The sequence below is a fragment of the Diabrotica undecimpunctata genome, chromosome 9, assembly GCF_040954645.1.
Source record: "Diabrotica undecimpunctata isolate CICGRU chromosome 9, icDiaUnde3, whole genome shotgun sequence".
Lineage (NCBI taxonomy): Eukaryota > Metazoa > Arthropoda > Insecta > Coleoptera > Chrysomelidae > Diabrotica > Diabrotica undecimpunctata.
In genome coordinates, this window is record NC_092811.1 from 39095707 (window position 1) to 39113904 (window position 18198).

At 31.4% G+C, this 18198-nt stretch overlaps 1 protein-coding gene and 1 pseudogene across 2 annotated transcripts in view; both read left to right on the forward strand.

Annotated features, from left to right (window-relative positions):
• Positions 1–6009: 6009 nt before the first annotated feature.
• On the forward strand, positions 6010–8655 carry LOC140450539 (uncharacterized; annotated as a pseudogene).
• Positions 8656–12985: 4330 nt separating this feature from the next.
• LOC140449890 (uncharacterized) overlaps positions 12986–18198 on the forward strand; it is a 78965-nt gene continuing 73752 nt past the window's right edge. Inside the window, exon 1 of one of the 2 annotated variants that reach the window (XM_072543302.1) lies at positions 12986–13697. In XM_072543302.1, coding sequence (XP_072399403.1) covers positions 13466–13697 — 232 coding nt within the window. In that variant the 5' untranslated portion in view covers positions 12986–13465. The remainder of the gene's footprint in view (positions 13698–18198) is intronic. The other variant, XR_011951920.1, reaches the window with a different exon arrangement.

Here is an 18198-nt window from a genome sequence, read left to right on the forward strand (position 1 = left end):
TTTATGTTCAAAGATAGTCCATATTCTTCGCTGCAGTCTGCTATCTTATTCATGTCTGTAGCTCTTCAAGTGTTTCTGCGATCAGAACGGTGTCGTCGGCAAATCTCAGATTGTTTAATCTAACACCATTTATTTTAATACCTACGGATTGCTCAGAGAGTGTTCTATTCATTACGTCTTCGGAATAGAGATTAAACAGGGTTGGTGACAGTATACACCCTTGTCTCACACCTCGCTTTATTTCAATTTCTTCAGTGGTATTATTCTCTACTCTCACTACTGCTTTCTGATTGTAGTACATATTTGCTATTAGATTTTGTTATATCGGGCATTAAATCTGATCCTTGGTTTAATACCCCAGTTTTTAGTGTAATTGGAGGTTCCGTATTGTTATCTTTTTTTCTTGATCTATATAACTCTGTGTAGAACTCTTCGACTATTCTTAATATTTCATCTCTGTTCGTTGTTTCTTCTCCAGTTCTGTTTCTCGTTTGTTCATTTCTATTTTCCCCTTTTGTACGCTCCTCTTCAAAACTTTCATGTTCTTATTTTGCTCTATTGCCTGTTTTGTTTTTTCTACATTGTAGTTTCTTATGCCTTTTCTTATTGCCTTTGTGATCGTCTTTAATTGTACATACTGTTTACGTAGCATAGCCTGGTTTTGTTTACTTTTAATGCACGTCGAATTTGAATGAACTTTAGATACTTAAAATTATTATTACAGAACCATACAAAATAATTTTATAACACAAGAAATAGCAAACTTAACTCTGTTCTTTCTGTACCATCAAAAGTACACAAACTATAAAAATAGGCCAAAAATTATGGTTAATTTCAAAGCCACATAACTTCTTCCCAATGCTAATTGCAAACTAACAACGACGTGAACTGATGATAGTCAAGATCCAAGAAATGAATAGTGCCACGCACAAAAAACAATTTTACATTGTTGCCGGTTGTATCAACCTATATGTGATACAACGACAAATGATCAATGTTACCCCGGGAGATCAATCTCACCCCATTTTACGGTAATAAAATTTAAGTTCGTACTTGATACCTGTGACAATTATTCAAAAAACTATAAAGATTTAGATGATGAAATTCTCTATGGTTTTTTTAAGCCTATGAAACTTGTTCATTGGATATATATGGCAACTTAAGGATGCCAAACAATAATTTTGCATTTTACATATCTTCTTTAGAAGTTAGTTTTCAAGCAAATTTTGAACAAATTATATTGCAAAATTTTGTTGTTGATAATTTTATACAGATGTTTAAAAATTTTTTTTTTATACATCCTTGTCAAAATTTTCCACTTTTATTAAACTTGTATACTCGAGTATAGTATTTTTCATATAAAAATGCTTGCACGTCGTTCAAGATTTACGACATCAGAATCCCACAGAGTTGAAAAAACATCAGAATAGTTAGTAAGTGAGGAATTTTTAAAATGTCAACTATTTGTCAAACTATTATATAACAGTAAATACACTTAGTTTTAAGACTACTGCAACACATATAATATATTATGATCAAATTGTGTAAAAAATCAAAACATAAACAAAATTCTTACTCTAAAAAAGCGGCAACACTTTAAACCATTTTGCCACACGCTGAACTGTCAAAAAATTTGAAGTATTCTTTGTTGCGTACAATTGTCTAATATATTTAATTAAAATTATTATTTTGTGGAATATTAATCTTAGAGTTATTTCATAAAATTTATATTATTAATAATAACAAATGTTTTTGGTTATTTATTTAATCAATATAATTCTAAAATTCCCAATATAATGATGATTACATTTTTCTGATTATTATACCATGTTGACGCCTATGAAAGATCGAGCAGTTCCGTATGGGATTCGTATTATTAGCTGTATTAGGAAAATGTGAACTCTAAGGTTGACGTTCTGGAAATTTTAAATATAAGTGACGTCACTTTATATAAATTATGACGTGCACGCATTTTTATATGAAAAATACTAGATTAACCTTGCGGTATACCCTAATAAACATTATGTACATACAGTCAAACAGGTATGTAGCGAAATTAAAAAGTCACGTCGCAGAAACAAATTTGAAAGTGGAAGTCCAGCAAAACCATTCGTTCAGTAAACTTTAAGCAGTGAGGTGTGGATATTCTTACACCGTTGCATTGTTTCTTTTACTCTCGTTATTTACATTTGATTTTGTTGTGATTTTACGTTTTGTGTTTGTGTATTCTGTTTAAATTAATTTAGTTTTACTCATTTTATAGAAAAGTTCTTTTCAGAACTCTGTTAAAATTAAAAATTGTAAACGGAAGAAGTTAATTGTGATACAAAAAAGTAGATATACCTAAATTAGTAATTTTTATTATTGTGGCATGGATTTTCAGAGCAAATTATCCGGACGGGATGTTAATAGTCAGAAGTCGAGAAATAATTGCTAATGTGTTAGCCTTTGACTGTATTACCATCAAATTCATACTTGTCATCATACTATATTACATTTTTGTTGATAGTTAAAAATTAAATGATCAGGTATTATTTAATATTTTAGTGAGAATTATATTTTTTTAGGTAAATGGTCAATCGGTAAAAATGTTATTTAAAACATGCGAACAGTTTTCGCAATGTCAGTGTCTAACTTATTGTTGTTATACGATATATTTCATATCGGCTGTTTGTTATTTAATTGATTTGTTTATGTGTCTTTACTATTTAATTAAAAAGAATTTAGAATATTGAAATGATAGTAAGAATTATATATGATTATTGCCTTATTTAAATATTTATTTTAAAACTTTAAATACTTACCAGTGAAACAATGAAGTTTTCCAAGTAGGATCTTTGAAAATAAAATAATAACAGAATAATTATTTATTGATTTGTAAATCTTATATTTTAATCAAATCAATATTTTTGTTTTTCTTCTATGCTGAGGTCTTTATCAAGAATAGTATTTTTTTGTGAAATGTAAAATATTTTTTGGGACACACTGTATATCATACCAAAAAACATTCCCTTATTCTTTTAGTCATTAAATTGTTGTGTAAATAATTTCAAATTCATTTTTTTAGATATCATACTAAAAATATCCTATGTTACTGTGATCATCCACAAATTGACAACATTGTAAATTGTTTGTAATGTTCAAAGTAAATTCCATCCTTTTCTGTCCGAATACTTTCTCTGACTGTGCACTGGAAGCTCCGCCTTGTCATGAGATTCCTGTTCTACAGTACATATACACGTATTATAATTTTATATAATATGTAATTGCTAAAACAAGCCTACATAATTCACCTCTTTTCCATTGTCCGACACTTACACAGTACATTTATATACGGATTTTGATTACGAAAATGCACTTAACTCAAACATGGTGAAAAATGCACTTATTCTGGACGAATGTAAAAGTTTTGCTATCTAATCCCTATTTATTCGTGGATAATCCTTTTTATTGGCGACAGTAATATAAATAAAAAATAAAGTAATGTTGAATTAACTTAGGACTAATTATATAATAAAATTTAACTCAATAGTAACATTTGCTGAAACTATTTACTTATGTGATTATCCACTCGTGAAATATACATTAGTTTACACTAAACAGAATATTATCCTAAATCAATAATAAAATCATCCGTCTTTACTTGCCAATTAGTTCCAAATTATAATAAGGATCCGTAAATTATATCTAATTGTTTCCTCAAATTTCTTTAAACTGAAAAAGTCTCAATAATGCTTTATACTACACGTAATATACAATGACTTTTCTAATAATTAACTTACTATGAAGTGAAAACTTTTTTTGTAAAATGGTATAAAATAGAAATGTAATAGGTACCATTTTACAAAAGAAGTTTTTACTTTATAGTAAATTTTGTAAAACTATAGTATACAGCCTACCACTGGGAATTTTTCTTTTAAATTTTTAATTATTATAAATAATTATTGAAGTTATACTTCTATACGCGCGCTCCACGTTGGAAATTTGTACGGGAGTGAATCGGTGAAATCATTATACTCCATTCGCTTAGATCGGGCATATTTTGACAGATTCATTGTCGGAAACCTACAACACAACAATTCCTACTTCTCAGTATTAATAGCTCAAGTATCCTACTATTACAGACTTCTTTCTTTAAAAAAAGAAGAATTATTCTAAATAGTGGAAGTGTATACTAAACCCATCAAATTTTGGGTAGTATATATTTAAAAAATATATTTTAGTTGTTATAATTTAACATAACTATTTATTATATGGTGCAGATATATAAATATTGATTGTCAGTAATTCGTAAAGTTCTATTTTATTTACTATTTTGTTTGTTTACTATGTATTAATATTGGCTATGAGTACGTGTGCTTGGTTGTATAGTAATTTCCAGCCACTTTTAGTCTGTCAAAAAGTAACTAACTTCGCAAAAAAATAATTACTAAATTCACTAGACAGTTCGGACTGGGAATAGCGAACCGAGTATATAGCATTTTTCATATAAAAATGCTTGCTCGTCACAATTTATATAAAGTGACGTCACTTATATTTAAAATTTCCATTTCAACCTTAGAGTTCAAATTTTCCTAACACAGCTAATACAGTAGACTCCCTCTATACAGAGAACTGAAATGGCAGACTAATTACCTCGTTATAAGCCGATCTCGTTATATCAGACAACAATATTACTGTGCATACATATGAATATGTAGTTTTCTAAACCATTAACTTTCTGTAGTTAAGCCATTCGGAGCAATATAAGATGCTAATAAATATTGTTTGAATGGCGTTTTTGAAAAAATGCTTCTGCAATTTTAAGAACTGTCTCATTTTTAACTGCTTTAAATTGTCCAGTTTCATTCTATCTATCATATTTTCTAAAGATGTGAAACAGTTGTATTTATTCATTGTAAAGAAGTTTATTGCGGGCGGCAATTACGTTTATTGAGGGGCCGTCTAAAAAGGTATTTATTTATAGCCACGACCGGGCCAAAAAACGTAAAAAAAAACACGTTTTTGGATCTTATTTTCTCTCTTTATAACCAAATTTGCCTCGCTATAGAGGGTTATAGTTTAATAGAAATTTCACGGGACATCTAATGTATCTCGTTATAAGCGAAACCTCGTAATAACCGTGTTCGTTATAGAGGGAATATACTGTATATATTTTTTATAACAACTCGGGAACGACTGCATCGATTTGGTCAATTTTTATTTTAAAATATTTGTATGAAATAAAAGAAAATAAATTAAATAAAAATATATAAAATTTAATAAAATTATAAAACATTTTAAAAAACCATAAACAAAAGTTTATTTTAGCAATTTTATAGTCGTTTGTAGTTATATATTAACAAATAATTATCAATATATCCTCCCATTATTCACGATTATTTTTAGAATATAATGATAATTAGAATGAAATGTATATTATGAATAAATTCTATAGGTATTATATTTAACAAATTTTGAAAATTACTAAAATCATTAAACAAAATTTAAAAATAATTAAGATTTTTTAAAATTTAAGATTTTAAATATGCAGTGTTATTATAAAAGCAGAAACAAAATGAACAGTCATACAATTTAATTAATCTATATATAGTAATAACACTTTATAAGAAGTATTCACTTCTGTCGGCACTCACCAAGTGCCATGCTCTTTTTTAGATAAGTATATGATGGTGGTTTAATAGGTTATCACCATTTTAGGTTTTCCCCGTGAAGATATTTAAACTGATGCAAGCAAATTATTCAAGGACTATCTGAGAATTAACGTCGATTTGGATCAATGTTTAACTGCGTCGACGAATGTGAACACTGAGGAAAAATATTTTACCACTGAAATTTGGGCCAAACAATGTTCAAAAATAAACAATCATTTAAAAACAGATATGAGTGTGCACACTGGCGAACAAGTTTTCAAGTGTACAATATGCACCAAAAACTTTTCAGAAAGTTCTGATTTAAAGTCAAGTGTACAAACTCTTGTTTGAAAAAGTGTTGAAAGTTGTATGAAAAAAACTGTTAACATGTGAAATTTGTTCTACTGAGTTTAATAAAGAGAGTGTTTTAACAGTATTTACTGGAGAAAATACTTTTACATGTGAAATTTGCTCGAAAAAGTGTAAACGAAAATCTAATTTAAAACAACATATGAAAATACACACTGGAGATAAATCTTTTACATGTGCAATTTGTGCGAAAAAGTTTTCACACAATTCCAATTTAAAACAACATATGAGAAAACACACTGGCGATAAACCTTTTGAATGTGAAATTTGTTCTAAGAGTTTTTCACAAACATCCAATTTAACAGAACATATGAGAATACACACTGGAGATAAGCCTTTTGCGTGTGAAATTTGCTCAAAAATATTTTCACGAATATTCTGTTTAAAGGAACATAATATGAGAATACACACTGGCGATAAACCTTTTGAATGTGAAATTTGCTCCAAGAGTTTTTCACAAACATCCAATTTAACAGAACATATGAAAATACACACTGGAGATAAGCCTTTTGCGTGTGAAATTTGCTCAAAAAGATTTTCACGAATATTCAGTTTAAAGGAACATATGAAAATACACACTGGAGATAAATCTTTTACGTGTGAAATTTGTGCGAAAAAGTTTTCACACAATTCCAATTTAAAAAAACATATAAGAATACACACTGGGGGTAAACCTTTTGAATGTGAAATTTGCTTCAAGATTTTTTCACAAACATCCAATTTATCAGAACATATGAGAAAACACACTGGAGATAAACCTTTTGCATGTGAAATTTGTGCCAAAAAGTTTTCACATAGTTCTTATTTAAAAGAACATATTAGAGTACACACTGGAGATAAACCTTTTCCATGTAAAATTTGCTAGAAAATGTTTTCAACTAAATCCAATTTAAAAAAACATGAAAATACACACTGGATGTATTTCTGAAATACAGTGAAATTGAAGACCTCGGTGCAAGAACCAGACAACTCCATTTTTAACCAAAATTATGTTATTGTATTCAGCATACAAAATTTAAAGTGGCGCATATTTGGTGCAGGATTCGGGCAAATCCAACGAATCTTCATTCCAGCATAGCCACGGATTTATCTGATCAACCATTACGGTGGAAGAATCAAGCAAGTCCAGGTTTGGTGGTAGAGTGGTACTGGTGTTGGTGTTTTATTTTCAGTTTAGAGTTTTGTTAATAAGAACACGTTGTAATTTTGTGTTTAGTATAATACGTTTCCTGAAGCGAAAAAAGCATGTCTGACTGAAAAAGATCTCCATATTCATAAATCTGAGATGTTTTACAAAATATTAAAAGAAGTTGCCATTCTCAGTAAAAAAGACGAGTTCATCGAAGTATTATGTTTCGACTTCTAGCAGAATTTGCCTTTACCCCATGTTCCAGCAGAAGATGCGTTTTACAAAATGCAACTTAGGTATTATAATCTGTGTATTCATTCAGGAAAATTGGACACGTCATCTTTTTAAATGTATGATGAGAAGACCGCTAATAAAGGAAGTAACAAAGTCATATCCAGTCTTGATCATTATATACACACATATTTTCCTGGTTTCTGGTGACAATGCATTTGCACAGAACAAAAATCAAACGTTAGCTCAAACCATGACACAGTTTTCTACCATGTAATAGGTCATTTTGATTCATAGAAAAAAATAAAAGGAAGAAGAAAAGAATATATCTCTAAACTTTTCGGACCATTTTAAACAACTTTTCAAATCAACCCTCAAAGAACAAAAAAAAAAAGAAAAGTTTGCTATGTTAACCTATAGATTAATGAGGTATACAAAAAATTATCAGTTTATTGAATGCTCTGTAAGTTTGCGATTTGTTATTTCCACAAATTTTTTTATGAACCGAAAAAGAGATATAGAATTCTCAATACTAATAATAAAGCATACTCAAAGCCCTTGGATATAAACCCTAAAAAAATTAGTGATTTAAGAGACTTAGTACGAAAATATCTACCTTTAAATGACCAAGGTTATTACAACCGCATGTTGTAACGTTACTGATAATGCCGAAGGCCCAAATTCTGGAAATGTAAACGAAGATCGCGATGAAGGTAGTTTAGTGACCCTTCGTATGTTTAAAATAATTATTTGATTTTTATATTTTCCTTTACGTATTTCATTTGCAATAAAAATCCAAAAACAGTATATTCGGTAATTTTTATTTTTAACATGTGGGATTTTGGAAACAAAAAAGAGGCAACTCCATTTTTTCAACACAACATTTTTTGCCTCTACAAAATGAATGAAAAGTAGTATCTGTAGAGTAGGGAGGGCCAGTTAAGTTTCACAGCACTTAGGCCACAATTGACCCATTGTGCATCCTCCCAGGGAGCTGTCACCCTTAGCTCATTGTCCATCCTGCCATTTCTAGGAAGGTGGACAAGTCACCAGGAGACATCTCTCTTATGTGGGCAGGTGTGGACCAGGACTCGCCGAACGCGTACTCTCGTATTAACGATAACTCTGGGCATTCACATAGGACATGATCTACAGTTTCGTCTTCTCGTTCACATTTCCTACATAGAGGTGTGTCTGCTAGCCCCAGTGTGTGGAGGTGTTTGCTTAGTTGACAATGACTTGTTAAAAAACCAACTGCCAAACGTAGATTTTTCCTGGTCATTCCCAAGTACTTATTTGATGTTGACTCTTCAAGGTTACTTAGTGTTACCCTGGCAAGTTTACATCCTTTCCATTCTTCCCATCTTTTTACGGTTTGCGTATGGGAGTGGCATTTGACAATTTCCGCGATTGTTGTAGTTGACCAACCAAAAAGATCCCCAGGTCCTAAGAGTCTTAGGCCTGCCGCCTTCCTAGATAATTGGTCAGCAATGCGGTTGCCTTTATTCCTATTGTGTCCTTTAACCCACCTCAGGATGATGGTATTACCATCCGAAGCTTGAGTTAGTGACTCGTGACAATCCCTTACTAAACCTGATGTGACACGTGGTCTATTCAAGGTTAGTAGCGCTTGTTTGCTATCTGTGCAGATCATTATAGTTTTCCCTGCTGTACCTTTTTGGGTTATCCCTTTTGTGGCTATGGAGATACCAGTCAGTTCTGTCTGAACTACGCTGGCATTTTTGCCCATACCCCACATTATTCTTAGGTTCAGTGATCTGGAGTATATCCCGCATCCCGAGCCTTCTTTTATTTTGGAGCCATCGGTGTATACGCAATAGGCATTTGCCACCTTTGTCTCCATACACTGTCTTGTTTCAATTTTGTAGGGTTTGTTAAAGACAAACTTTGGTTCAATTGTCCCATTCCTACATCAAGGTTTGCACCAGCTGAGCGCAGGCGCATCATTGTCACTAGAGCCACCTCTTTGACATATATATCTAGAGGCGTGATGCCAATGATCAACTCCATTGCAGCAGTTGGTGTTGTTTTCATGGCACCTGTTATATTTATGCAAGCCATCCGCTGAATATGGTTTAGTTTGTTAATCGCTGTTGCCTGTAGCACATTTGGTACCCAAGCAATAGCTCCGTAAGTTAGCATTGGCCTAATGACAGCGGTGTAGACCCAGGCGATCACCCTGGGCGTGAGGCCCCAGGTGCGTCCGACCGTTCGTCGACACTGCTCATAGGCAATATATGCTCTTTTAGCTCTACCATCTAAGTGTGAGTTCCATGTTAACTTCCTGTAAAGGGTAATACCAAGGTACTTCACCTCGTCAGAAAAATTTAGACTGTAGTTTAGAATCCTTGGGGGTATTAAGCCCGTGATTCTTCTTTTCCTGGTAAAGAGGACCATCTCTGTTTTCTTAGGATTTATAGATAATGAGTATTCCTTGCACCATGTTTCTATTAGTCGAAGAGCAACTTGTGATATCTCACATAGTGTGTCCTCAAACTTACCGCTTTGCAGGACAGCAATATCGTCTGCATAGGCTATTGTGTAGAAACCGTTGCTGTTGAGTTGGTCAACCAGAGTATCTAGAACTATGTTCCAGAGTAGTGGTGATAGCACCCCTCCCTGTGGACAGCCCCTCGTAACCATGCCTCTAACAGAAACATCTTCTACATTTATGCTTATTGCTCTACTAGAGAGCATACTGAATATCCATTCGCTTATGGCCAGGGGAACATTCCTGACGTTGAGCTGTTGGGTGATAGTTGGGAATGTGGTTTTATCAAACGCTCCCTTAATGTCTATGAATATACCTAGGGTGGATTCTTTATTATCCAGCGATCTTTCAATTCTTCCCACTACATGATGCAGTGCAAAAAAAACTAGATATATACAAGACATCTCTTTTGTCATGCCATTTACCAATCGTTATCCCATCGCAGTACTGTGCTTTAGTTTCCTCTTTTCTCAATTTAGCATTGATAACCTCTAGGGGATTTCCTGATATACCTGCGCGTAATGTACCTGTGCAAAAAGTACGCCTTCTTAAAAGATGTTTATCCAATAAATAACTGTTATAAAAGTTGTCCATATAGAGGGCATGCCCGAAATCCAAGAATCTATTGGCAATTTCGAGAACTACCTTGGTAGCATGGCCCTTCCCTCCTATGATCTTATCTGAAGCCCCTGCATATACCAATAGACTTTGAACAATACCCGTAGGTTCAGTGATCATATACAGCTTAATTCCAAATTTATGACGTTTCTGCTTAATGTCCTGCTTGAAATTAAGTAGACCTTTCCGTGGAACCATAGATTCATCTAACGATAAATCTTTCCCTGGATAATATAAACTAGCCATTTTATTGTTGAAAAAATCTATGACTGGCCTTATTTTATATAACCGATATGTAGGAACTTTATTAGGTCTCATGGGATTAGGGGCGAAGTGTAAACACCTCAAAATCAGAAGAAATCGATCTCTGCCCATGTTCTGTGAGAAACATTTAATATTAAACAATGGATCTTTTTTCCAATAATCCTCCAATTTTGAAATACGGACAGTGCCTGTATGAAAAACTAAGCCTAAAAACACCAAAAATTCTTGTAAAGAAAGCGGTTTCCACCTAGAAATTCTAGAATTTTCCTTACCACCAACTTCAGATAAAAAAGTTTGTTCAGCATACAAATTTGTTTCATTTACCACCATGTTCAAAAAATTATCATCGGCTACTAGTCTGAAATAGTTTATTGGCTTCGCATTTAATGGAGGATCAATTAATAAGCCAGCACGTTTTGTAAATGGCAAACTTCGCATTTCAGAAACATCATCTTTCCAAGTTGCAGCTCGGTTTCTGACATCCTCTTCTTCAGGTGCGTCATTGTCTTGGTCTCGGTCCATAATGCCAGCCATTTCATCAAATATGTCATCGTCCATACAACAATAAATTATCCCTTATTATCTAAGATTATATCTTACATCAAACTCATCGTCGCTAAATGAGTTGTATAGTATACTAAATAACTCGTCCTGTGTTAGTTTTTCCCGTTCATGTCTCTGCAATTTCACTTTTTTAATGCCTGAAGGTCCAGGTTCATCATACTCCATATCTGTTACAAATATCCTTGATATACTACTGTCAAATGAAAACGAACAGCACTTTTCGAATATACACTATTTCACCCACGCGCTCACAAAAAATCGACAACTTTACTCAAAGACTAACAGAGTAATAATGATTTAAATTTCGCTATGCTTTTGACTCGGATCTGAGTCATGAGCATGAAGCGCACAGCGCTGCCGACTCGGATCCGAGTCATGCGCAGTCAACGAGTTAATTTGCAGGCAACACAAGGCATTTAGAACGTCTTTTGTGACACAAAATGGTGGCTATATATATATATATATATATATATATATATATATATATATATATATATATATATATATATATATATATATATATATATATATATATATATATATATATATATATATATATATATATATATATATATATATATATATATATATATATATATATATATATATATATATATATATATATATATATATATATATATATATATATATATATATATATATATATAGTTTGCGATGCCATCTTTGGTTGAAAATGTCTATATTCTTTGTAGAAAGTCTGCTCCTCATATGCATTATAAAAACATGCCAAACCGAAATATTTTTGACATTTGCGGCTATATTCAGCTTGTACTTTCGGTAAACTCAAACTCAAATATAAAAAGATAAAACTTTAGAAAAGTACATTTTGTTTATATTATGTTATGAATTCTGCAATTTTTGCTTTATATAAAACAACAATGAGTGAATATTTGTTTCTTTGTAGAATAAGTGCAGTTAATTATTAGAAACTTTTCTAGCAATTACCCTTTGATAGATAATAACAAATGTTTTTGGTTATTTAATCATCATAATTCTAAAATTGCCAATATAATGATGATTACATTTTTCTGATTATTATACCATGTTGACGCCTATGAAAGATCGAGCAGTTCCGTATGGGTTTTGTATATTAGCTGTGTTAGGAAAATTTTAACTCTAAGGTTGACGTTCTGGAAATTTTAAATATAAGTGACATCACTTTATATAGATTGTGACGTGCAACGTTTTTACTTTGAAAAATGGTAAGAAATATTATAGGTCATTATTATTAGACGTCATTGTGGTGAACGGACAGATGAAAATATACTCGATTAGAATTCTTCATAAAATTAAACTTCCCTTAATAGTTTTTGAAATTTATTACTAGAGGCCGCCACCTGACGGCAGATTAAACAAATAAATAATTGGCAGATTAAAAGTCAAACACAAACAGTAAAAGTTAAAGCAAAGAATATAGACGCTTAATAAGCGTCTATATTCTTTGGTTAAAGGTTGTGGTTGTGGTTGTCTAACTATTGTTTTCATATAATATAGATAGCCATGGTACAATGAATACACATTGTGTACCATGATAGATAAACTCGGTTCGCTATTCCCAGTCCGAACTGTCTAGTGAATTTAGTAATTATTTTTTTGCGAAGTTAGTTACTTTTTGACAGACTAAAAGTGGCTGGAAATTACTATACAACCAAGCAAACGTACTCACAGCCAATATTAATAGTAAACAAACTAAATAGTAAATAAAATAGAACTTTGCGAATTACCGACAATTGATATTTATTTATCTGCACCATATAATAAATGGTTATGTTAAATTATAACGACTAAAATATATTTTTTAAATATATACTACCCAAAATTTGATGTGTTTAGTATACACTTCCAATATTTAGAATAATTCTTCTTTTTTTTTTAAAGAAAGATGTCTGCAATTGTAGTATACTTGAGCTATTAATACTGAGAAGTAGGAATTGTTGTGTTGTAGGTTTCCGTCAATGAATCTGTCAAAATATGCCCGAGCTAAGCGAATGGAGTTTAGCATGTGTATTCCATGTGTACCATGATGTGTATTCATTGTACCATGATAGATAGCCATTAACCGATAAACCTATTTCTTTGATAACTACCTATTGTGAAAATAGATAAAACCAAAAGTTTAATGAAATGGAAGTAAAACAAGAAGTTAATGTGTACATATGTAAAGAAGAAATTGATAATGAGAGCGGTAATGCCCTTTCTGATACCCTTAAAATTGAAATTAAAGAGGAGCCCAAGAGGGAAAGTACAAATGATGCATTTGATTATTTAGTATTATCTGAGAACCCTATAAAGACAGAGAAAGAAACATATGAAGATAAACTCATACTATTTGAAGAAAAAGAAACATGTGAAAAAAGTAAGTAATTAAAAAAGTGCTTCTCTTTATAAATACTGCCTTACCTTTATATTCCATTACGTTTTTTTTGTGGACTGGAAATGTAAAGACTACCTGGTGTGAGTTGGATTCAGAGTAGAACAGTACATCCTAATGAATTTCCCTTTTGGAAGTCTTACCCCCGGATCCATCCATGGTACTCTGTGCATAGTGCCTATGCCTATTAAATAAAATCACACTTTTCCTTCTTTTTTGTTTTTTCTCTCTGTTGCTTATATTACTTATGTTTACCACTGTTGACTCTCTCTTTCTAAAATCTCTTTTCTTTTAATGATTTTTGTCACAGGCTCTAGCACTTCTTTTAACTTATTTTTTCCTCTTCCCACTACAGTAATAAATTGTTCTTCTTGAGATGCCTAGGCTTGTATATAGCTCTGCTCTTTTGTCATTGAACTTACTGCATTCACACACAGTGTTTTGCTGTGTAGATTATTCTGCAGTCCACACCATCTATTGCTTTACCTATTCTCTCAAGGTATACTCTGTTATAAAAATAGATAAAATTAAATTAAATGAAATGGAGGTAATGAGTACACATATAACGAAGAAATAGATAATGAATCTATTTCTTCGATTCACATTGCATCACACATGAAGTGATACTCTTTTTGATATCCTTAAAATTGAGATAAATGTGAAACCCAAGAGGGAAAGTACAAATCATGCATTTGATTATTTAAAAGAGATCCCTATTAAAACAGACAATTATCAAAATAAACTCATACTATTTAAAGAATAAGAAGAAAAAGAAACAAATGAAAAAGTATGTCTCAACATTGTCCAATTTTGTGTGAACTTAACTGAAAAAGTATAAAAATGTTTCAATTTGAATTTAGTTGTGCCGAAATACAGGTCCTCTTTGCAGTTTTATGTGAAGTTCTAATATTTCCTTATTTAAAACATAAAATTAAAATGTTTTATAATTATTTAAATGTTAATAAAAATCATACAATTTTTAATAAATGAAAAAAATTTCCAGATATGAGTCCTGGTCTTTACTTCTTGAAAAAATTACATAACCCTTTCAAAAACCTGAACACACATTTATACATCAGTTTTATTTTATCTTCTATCATAAGGAATCATAATATTCTTCTTTTATGTAGACGTGACTGTGTTTTTCAATGTGTTCTTCCTACTGATAGTCTTACTATTGGGAACTGTCTAGCTGTCTTACCTACTCTATTTATCAATTTTTTATCAACGACAATCACCCTATACTCAAATACTCTGTTGTAATTTGGCTTATAGATGTGCCATGCCATTCTGCTCTCTGTTTCTTACGCAGTCCTTGATGTTTTCCATCTTACATCTTTGTGCATATCTGTACTTCTAGCTCTGTCCCATAAGTGTTTAACCATCAATTTTTTTAATTTTTTATCTCTCTGTTCTAATAATTCAATTAACAAAGATTCAAGAACAGCTTGACTTCGGCGAAGACCTTCCAGGAGCGTCTCATCGGACCACAATCCATTAGTGGCCAGATAGAACTCAACATTGATGATCGCCAACATCCGGACCGGATAAGGCACTGAAGAAGAAGAAGCTTGTTCTAACATTTTTGTCCCCTCGTGTTAGTTCATGTTTCTGCCGCATATTTCGTTATTAGTCTGATTATTGGTTTTGTAAATCTGCCTTTCATTTCTTTCCCGTATTTTTATTTCTACATATTGTTTCATCATGCAACCTGCGGCTCTATTTGCTCTATTCACTTTGATCTTCCACTTCTAGTTTTGATTCTGTAGCTAGATAATGTGATGCTATATATTTAAACTCTATCACTTGTTCTATTATCTGACCTTCCAGCTCCATTTACATCTTAGTAAATTTGTTATAATAATGCATTTTGTCTTTTGTTAGGAAATTAACATGTTAAATTTTGTGGAGGTTAATTAAATGGTGCAGCACATGTTGTAAATCATCTTCACTTTGAGTTAGTGTATTGCATCATCTGCATAGCAGTTTATTTTAAGTTGTTTTTCTTCCATTTCGTATCATATCACTTTTTTATTTCTTACTTTTTTATTATTGCATCCCTAATCAAGTTGAGCCATAGAGAACTCAGGGAATCACCCTGTCTTATCCCATCGTGAGCTTCAATAGGGTCAGTTAGTTCTCATACTATTACTTTTATTGTGATGTTTGGTAGATATTTTCGATCATTTTGATTATTCCAAAGATATCTCTCTTGTGTGCAATAAGTCAATAACATTTTTTAATTTGACCTGGTCAAATGTCTTCTTAAGGTCACAAAATATAGATATGCCAGTTTGTTGTTTTTTAATGATTTCTCTTGCACTTGTCTTATTAGAAGAGCGTTAGTGCATGATCTCCTGACCTTAAACCTTATTGTTTTCTGCTAATGTTATTATTTCAATCAGTTTATTTGTTATCCACTCTGGTTGTTAATTTAGTGTTGTGTTTGATCTTGATCTCCATTCTTAAAGACTTCTGTTTTTTTCTATTATTTTTTTAATTAGTTTTAGTAATTATTTAGTTAGATTTGGTCCTCCGTGCTTTAGGAGTTTGTCAGTATTCTGTCTCTATTAGTGATTTTCTGTATGTAATTTCCTTAATCCTTACTTTACCTTTTCCTCCTTATATTTATTTCTTCGTTTGTTGTCACCTCTGGTGTTGGTGGTTCATTATTGTCACCTTTATAATTGGGATCGCAAGTACTGTGCCATGTTTTTTTTTTCTGAATGCTTTTCGTTTTATTGGTTTGTTCATCTCTTTCCTTGTCCTCTGGTTATTCTCCATATTTCTTTCTATGTTCCATAGAAGTCGCCTTCAAACTGATTTGAAAAGCTATGAAAGTGTTTCCTTTTATTTGTCTAAATAGTATTCGTTTCATTCTGATTCGTTATAGTGGTTGTATGCCTGTTGTGTTTGTTTTTTTCTGTATTGTAAGCTTCTTATTTCTTCACATTTTGTCTTCACTTCTCTCCAAATCATGGGGTTTTCTTTTTTAATATGTTAGTGTTTGTTAATACGAACCTCTATAGTCAATATAACCAATATAACCACACTTCACTAAACAAGATTTATATCTACTTCTAATTATATGATTTCTGTGAGTTATACAAATAAAAATATAATTTATTCATCTTGAAATCTGCAAACAAGCCGAAAGACTTCTGCAAGCCTGTCAGACAAGTCAAATATAAATAAACATGACATTAAATTAATTCATATTAAAATATTTTAAAAACTTACAAAACATTACATAAAATAAAATGCACTACATTACAAGTACATATATAAAAATTCAATTAATTATGACGTTATGGTCAATGAGTATTACGAGCTTGGTAAAATATTTAACTCCAATGTAGCAAGGTGCATGCTGTGCTACTTTCAAACGTGAGAATGGATGAGTATATTATCCTTTTCTCATGTATTATAAGGATGTACTCACTGTTTTTATTTAGTGTATGCTCATTTCCTGTAACATACATTATCAGTTGAAGTATGTATGTTTGCCTTTATAAAAAGTGGTCTGCAAGATTCTGATGGTGTCATATTAAACATGGCTTGTATTACCTTTTTTTGAGCTATGAATGCTCTATCCAAGCATGCAGAAGAACCAGAAAATTAATCCATATTGAAGGATTGACTGCACTAAACTAAAGTATAACAATTTCAGAATATCAAATGATACAGTTTCTTTTAAGATGTATTATGATGTAACATAGTGTACTAATTTTGAACTCACTTTGTTACATGTGGTTCCAAGTTAGTTTTGGATCCAAGCTTATTTCAAGAATTCCATTACCTCAATGTTCTGAATAGATCCATTATCAATGCGCAAATATGACATCAGATATTACATTTTATCGGAAAAATTGTTAACAAAGTTATGGCTGTTCATAAGAAACCTATTATTCATGGAATACAAAAATCCAAACATATGACGATGGATAAGTGGAAAACGGCACGTTTTTCATGGAAAACTTATAGACATTTTTTTAAAGATGTTAAACATCCTTAAAATAACACTGATATATGTGACTTGCATGAAAAGTGAGGCAACTTATTTTAAAAAATAAACTTCACTTATTTTTTTTGTGACACAGAAATTAACCAACGCATCCCAGCAAAACCACCCTAATTGAAAATATTTATTGTTCATTTACAATTTACTTCATTTATACACAAACATTACATTCTAAAATTACTACACAGTTAAAAGTAAAGACACTTCGAATTTTACAAAAATCTTTATTATTTAAATAAACTCTACAACTTAAAAAGCTATAGAAAAATGCCAGAATACAAAAAAAACAGATTTTGTACTGAAGATTTTGATTCATTTTTAATTTCTATAAACCAAAAATTAAAAGAGATGTTATTGTTAACGTTGTATTGGCGTGCGTGTAGCACCATCTCAACCTTTTCAGCGCAAAACTTTTTTTAGAAACAAATTGTTTAAAACAAATTTCTTGAGTTAATTCGCAAAAAA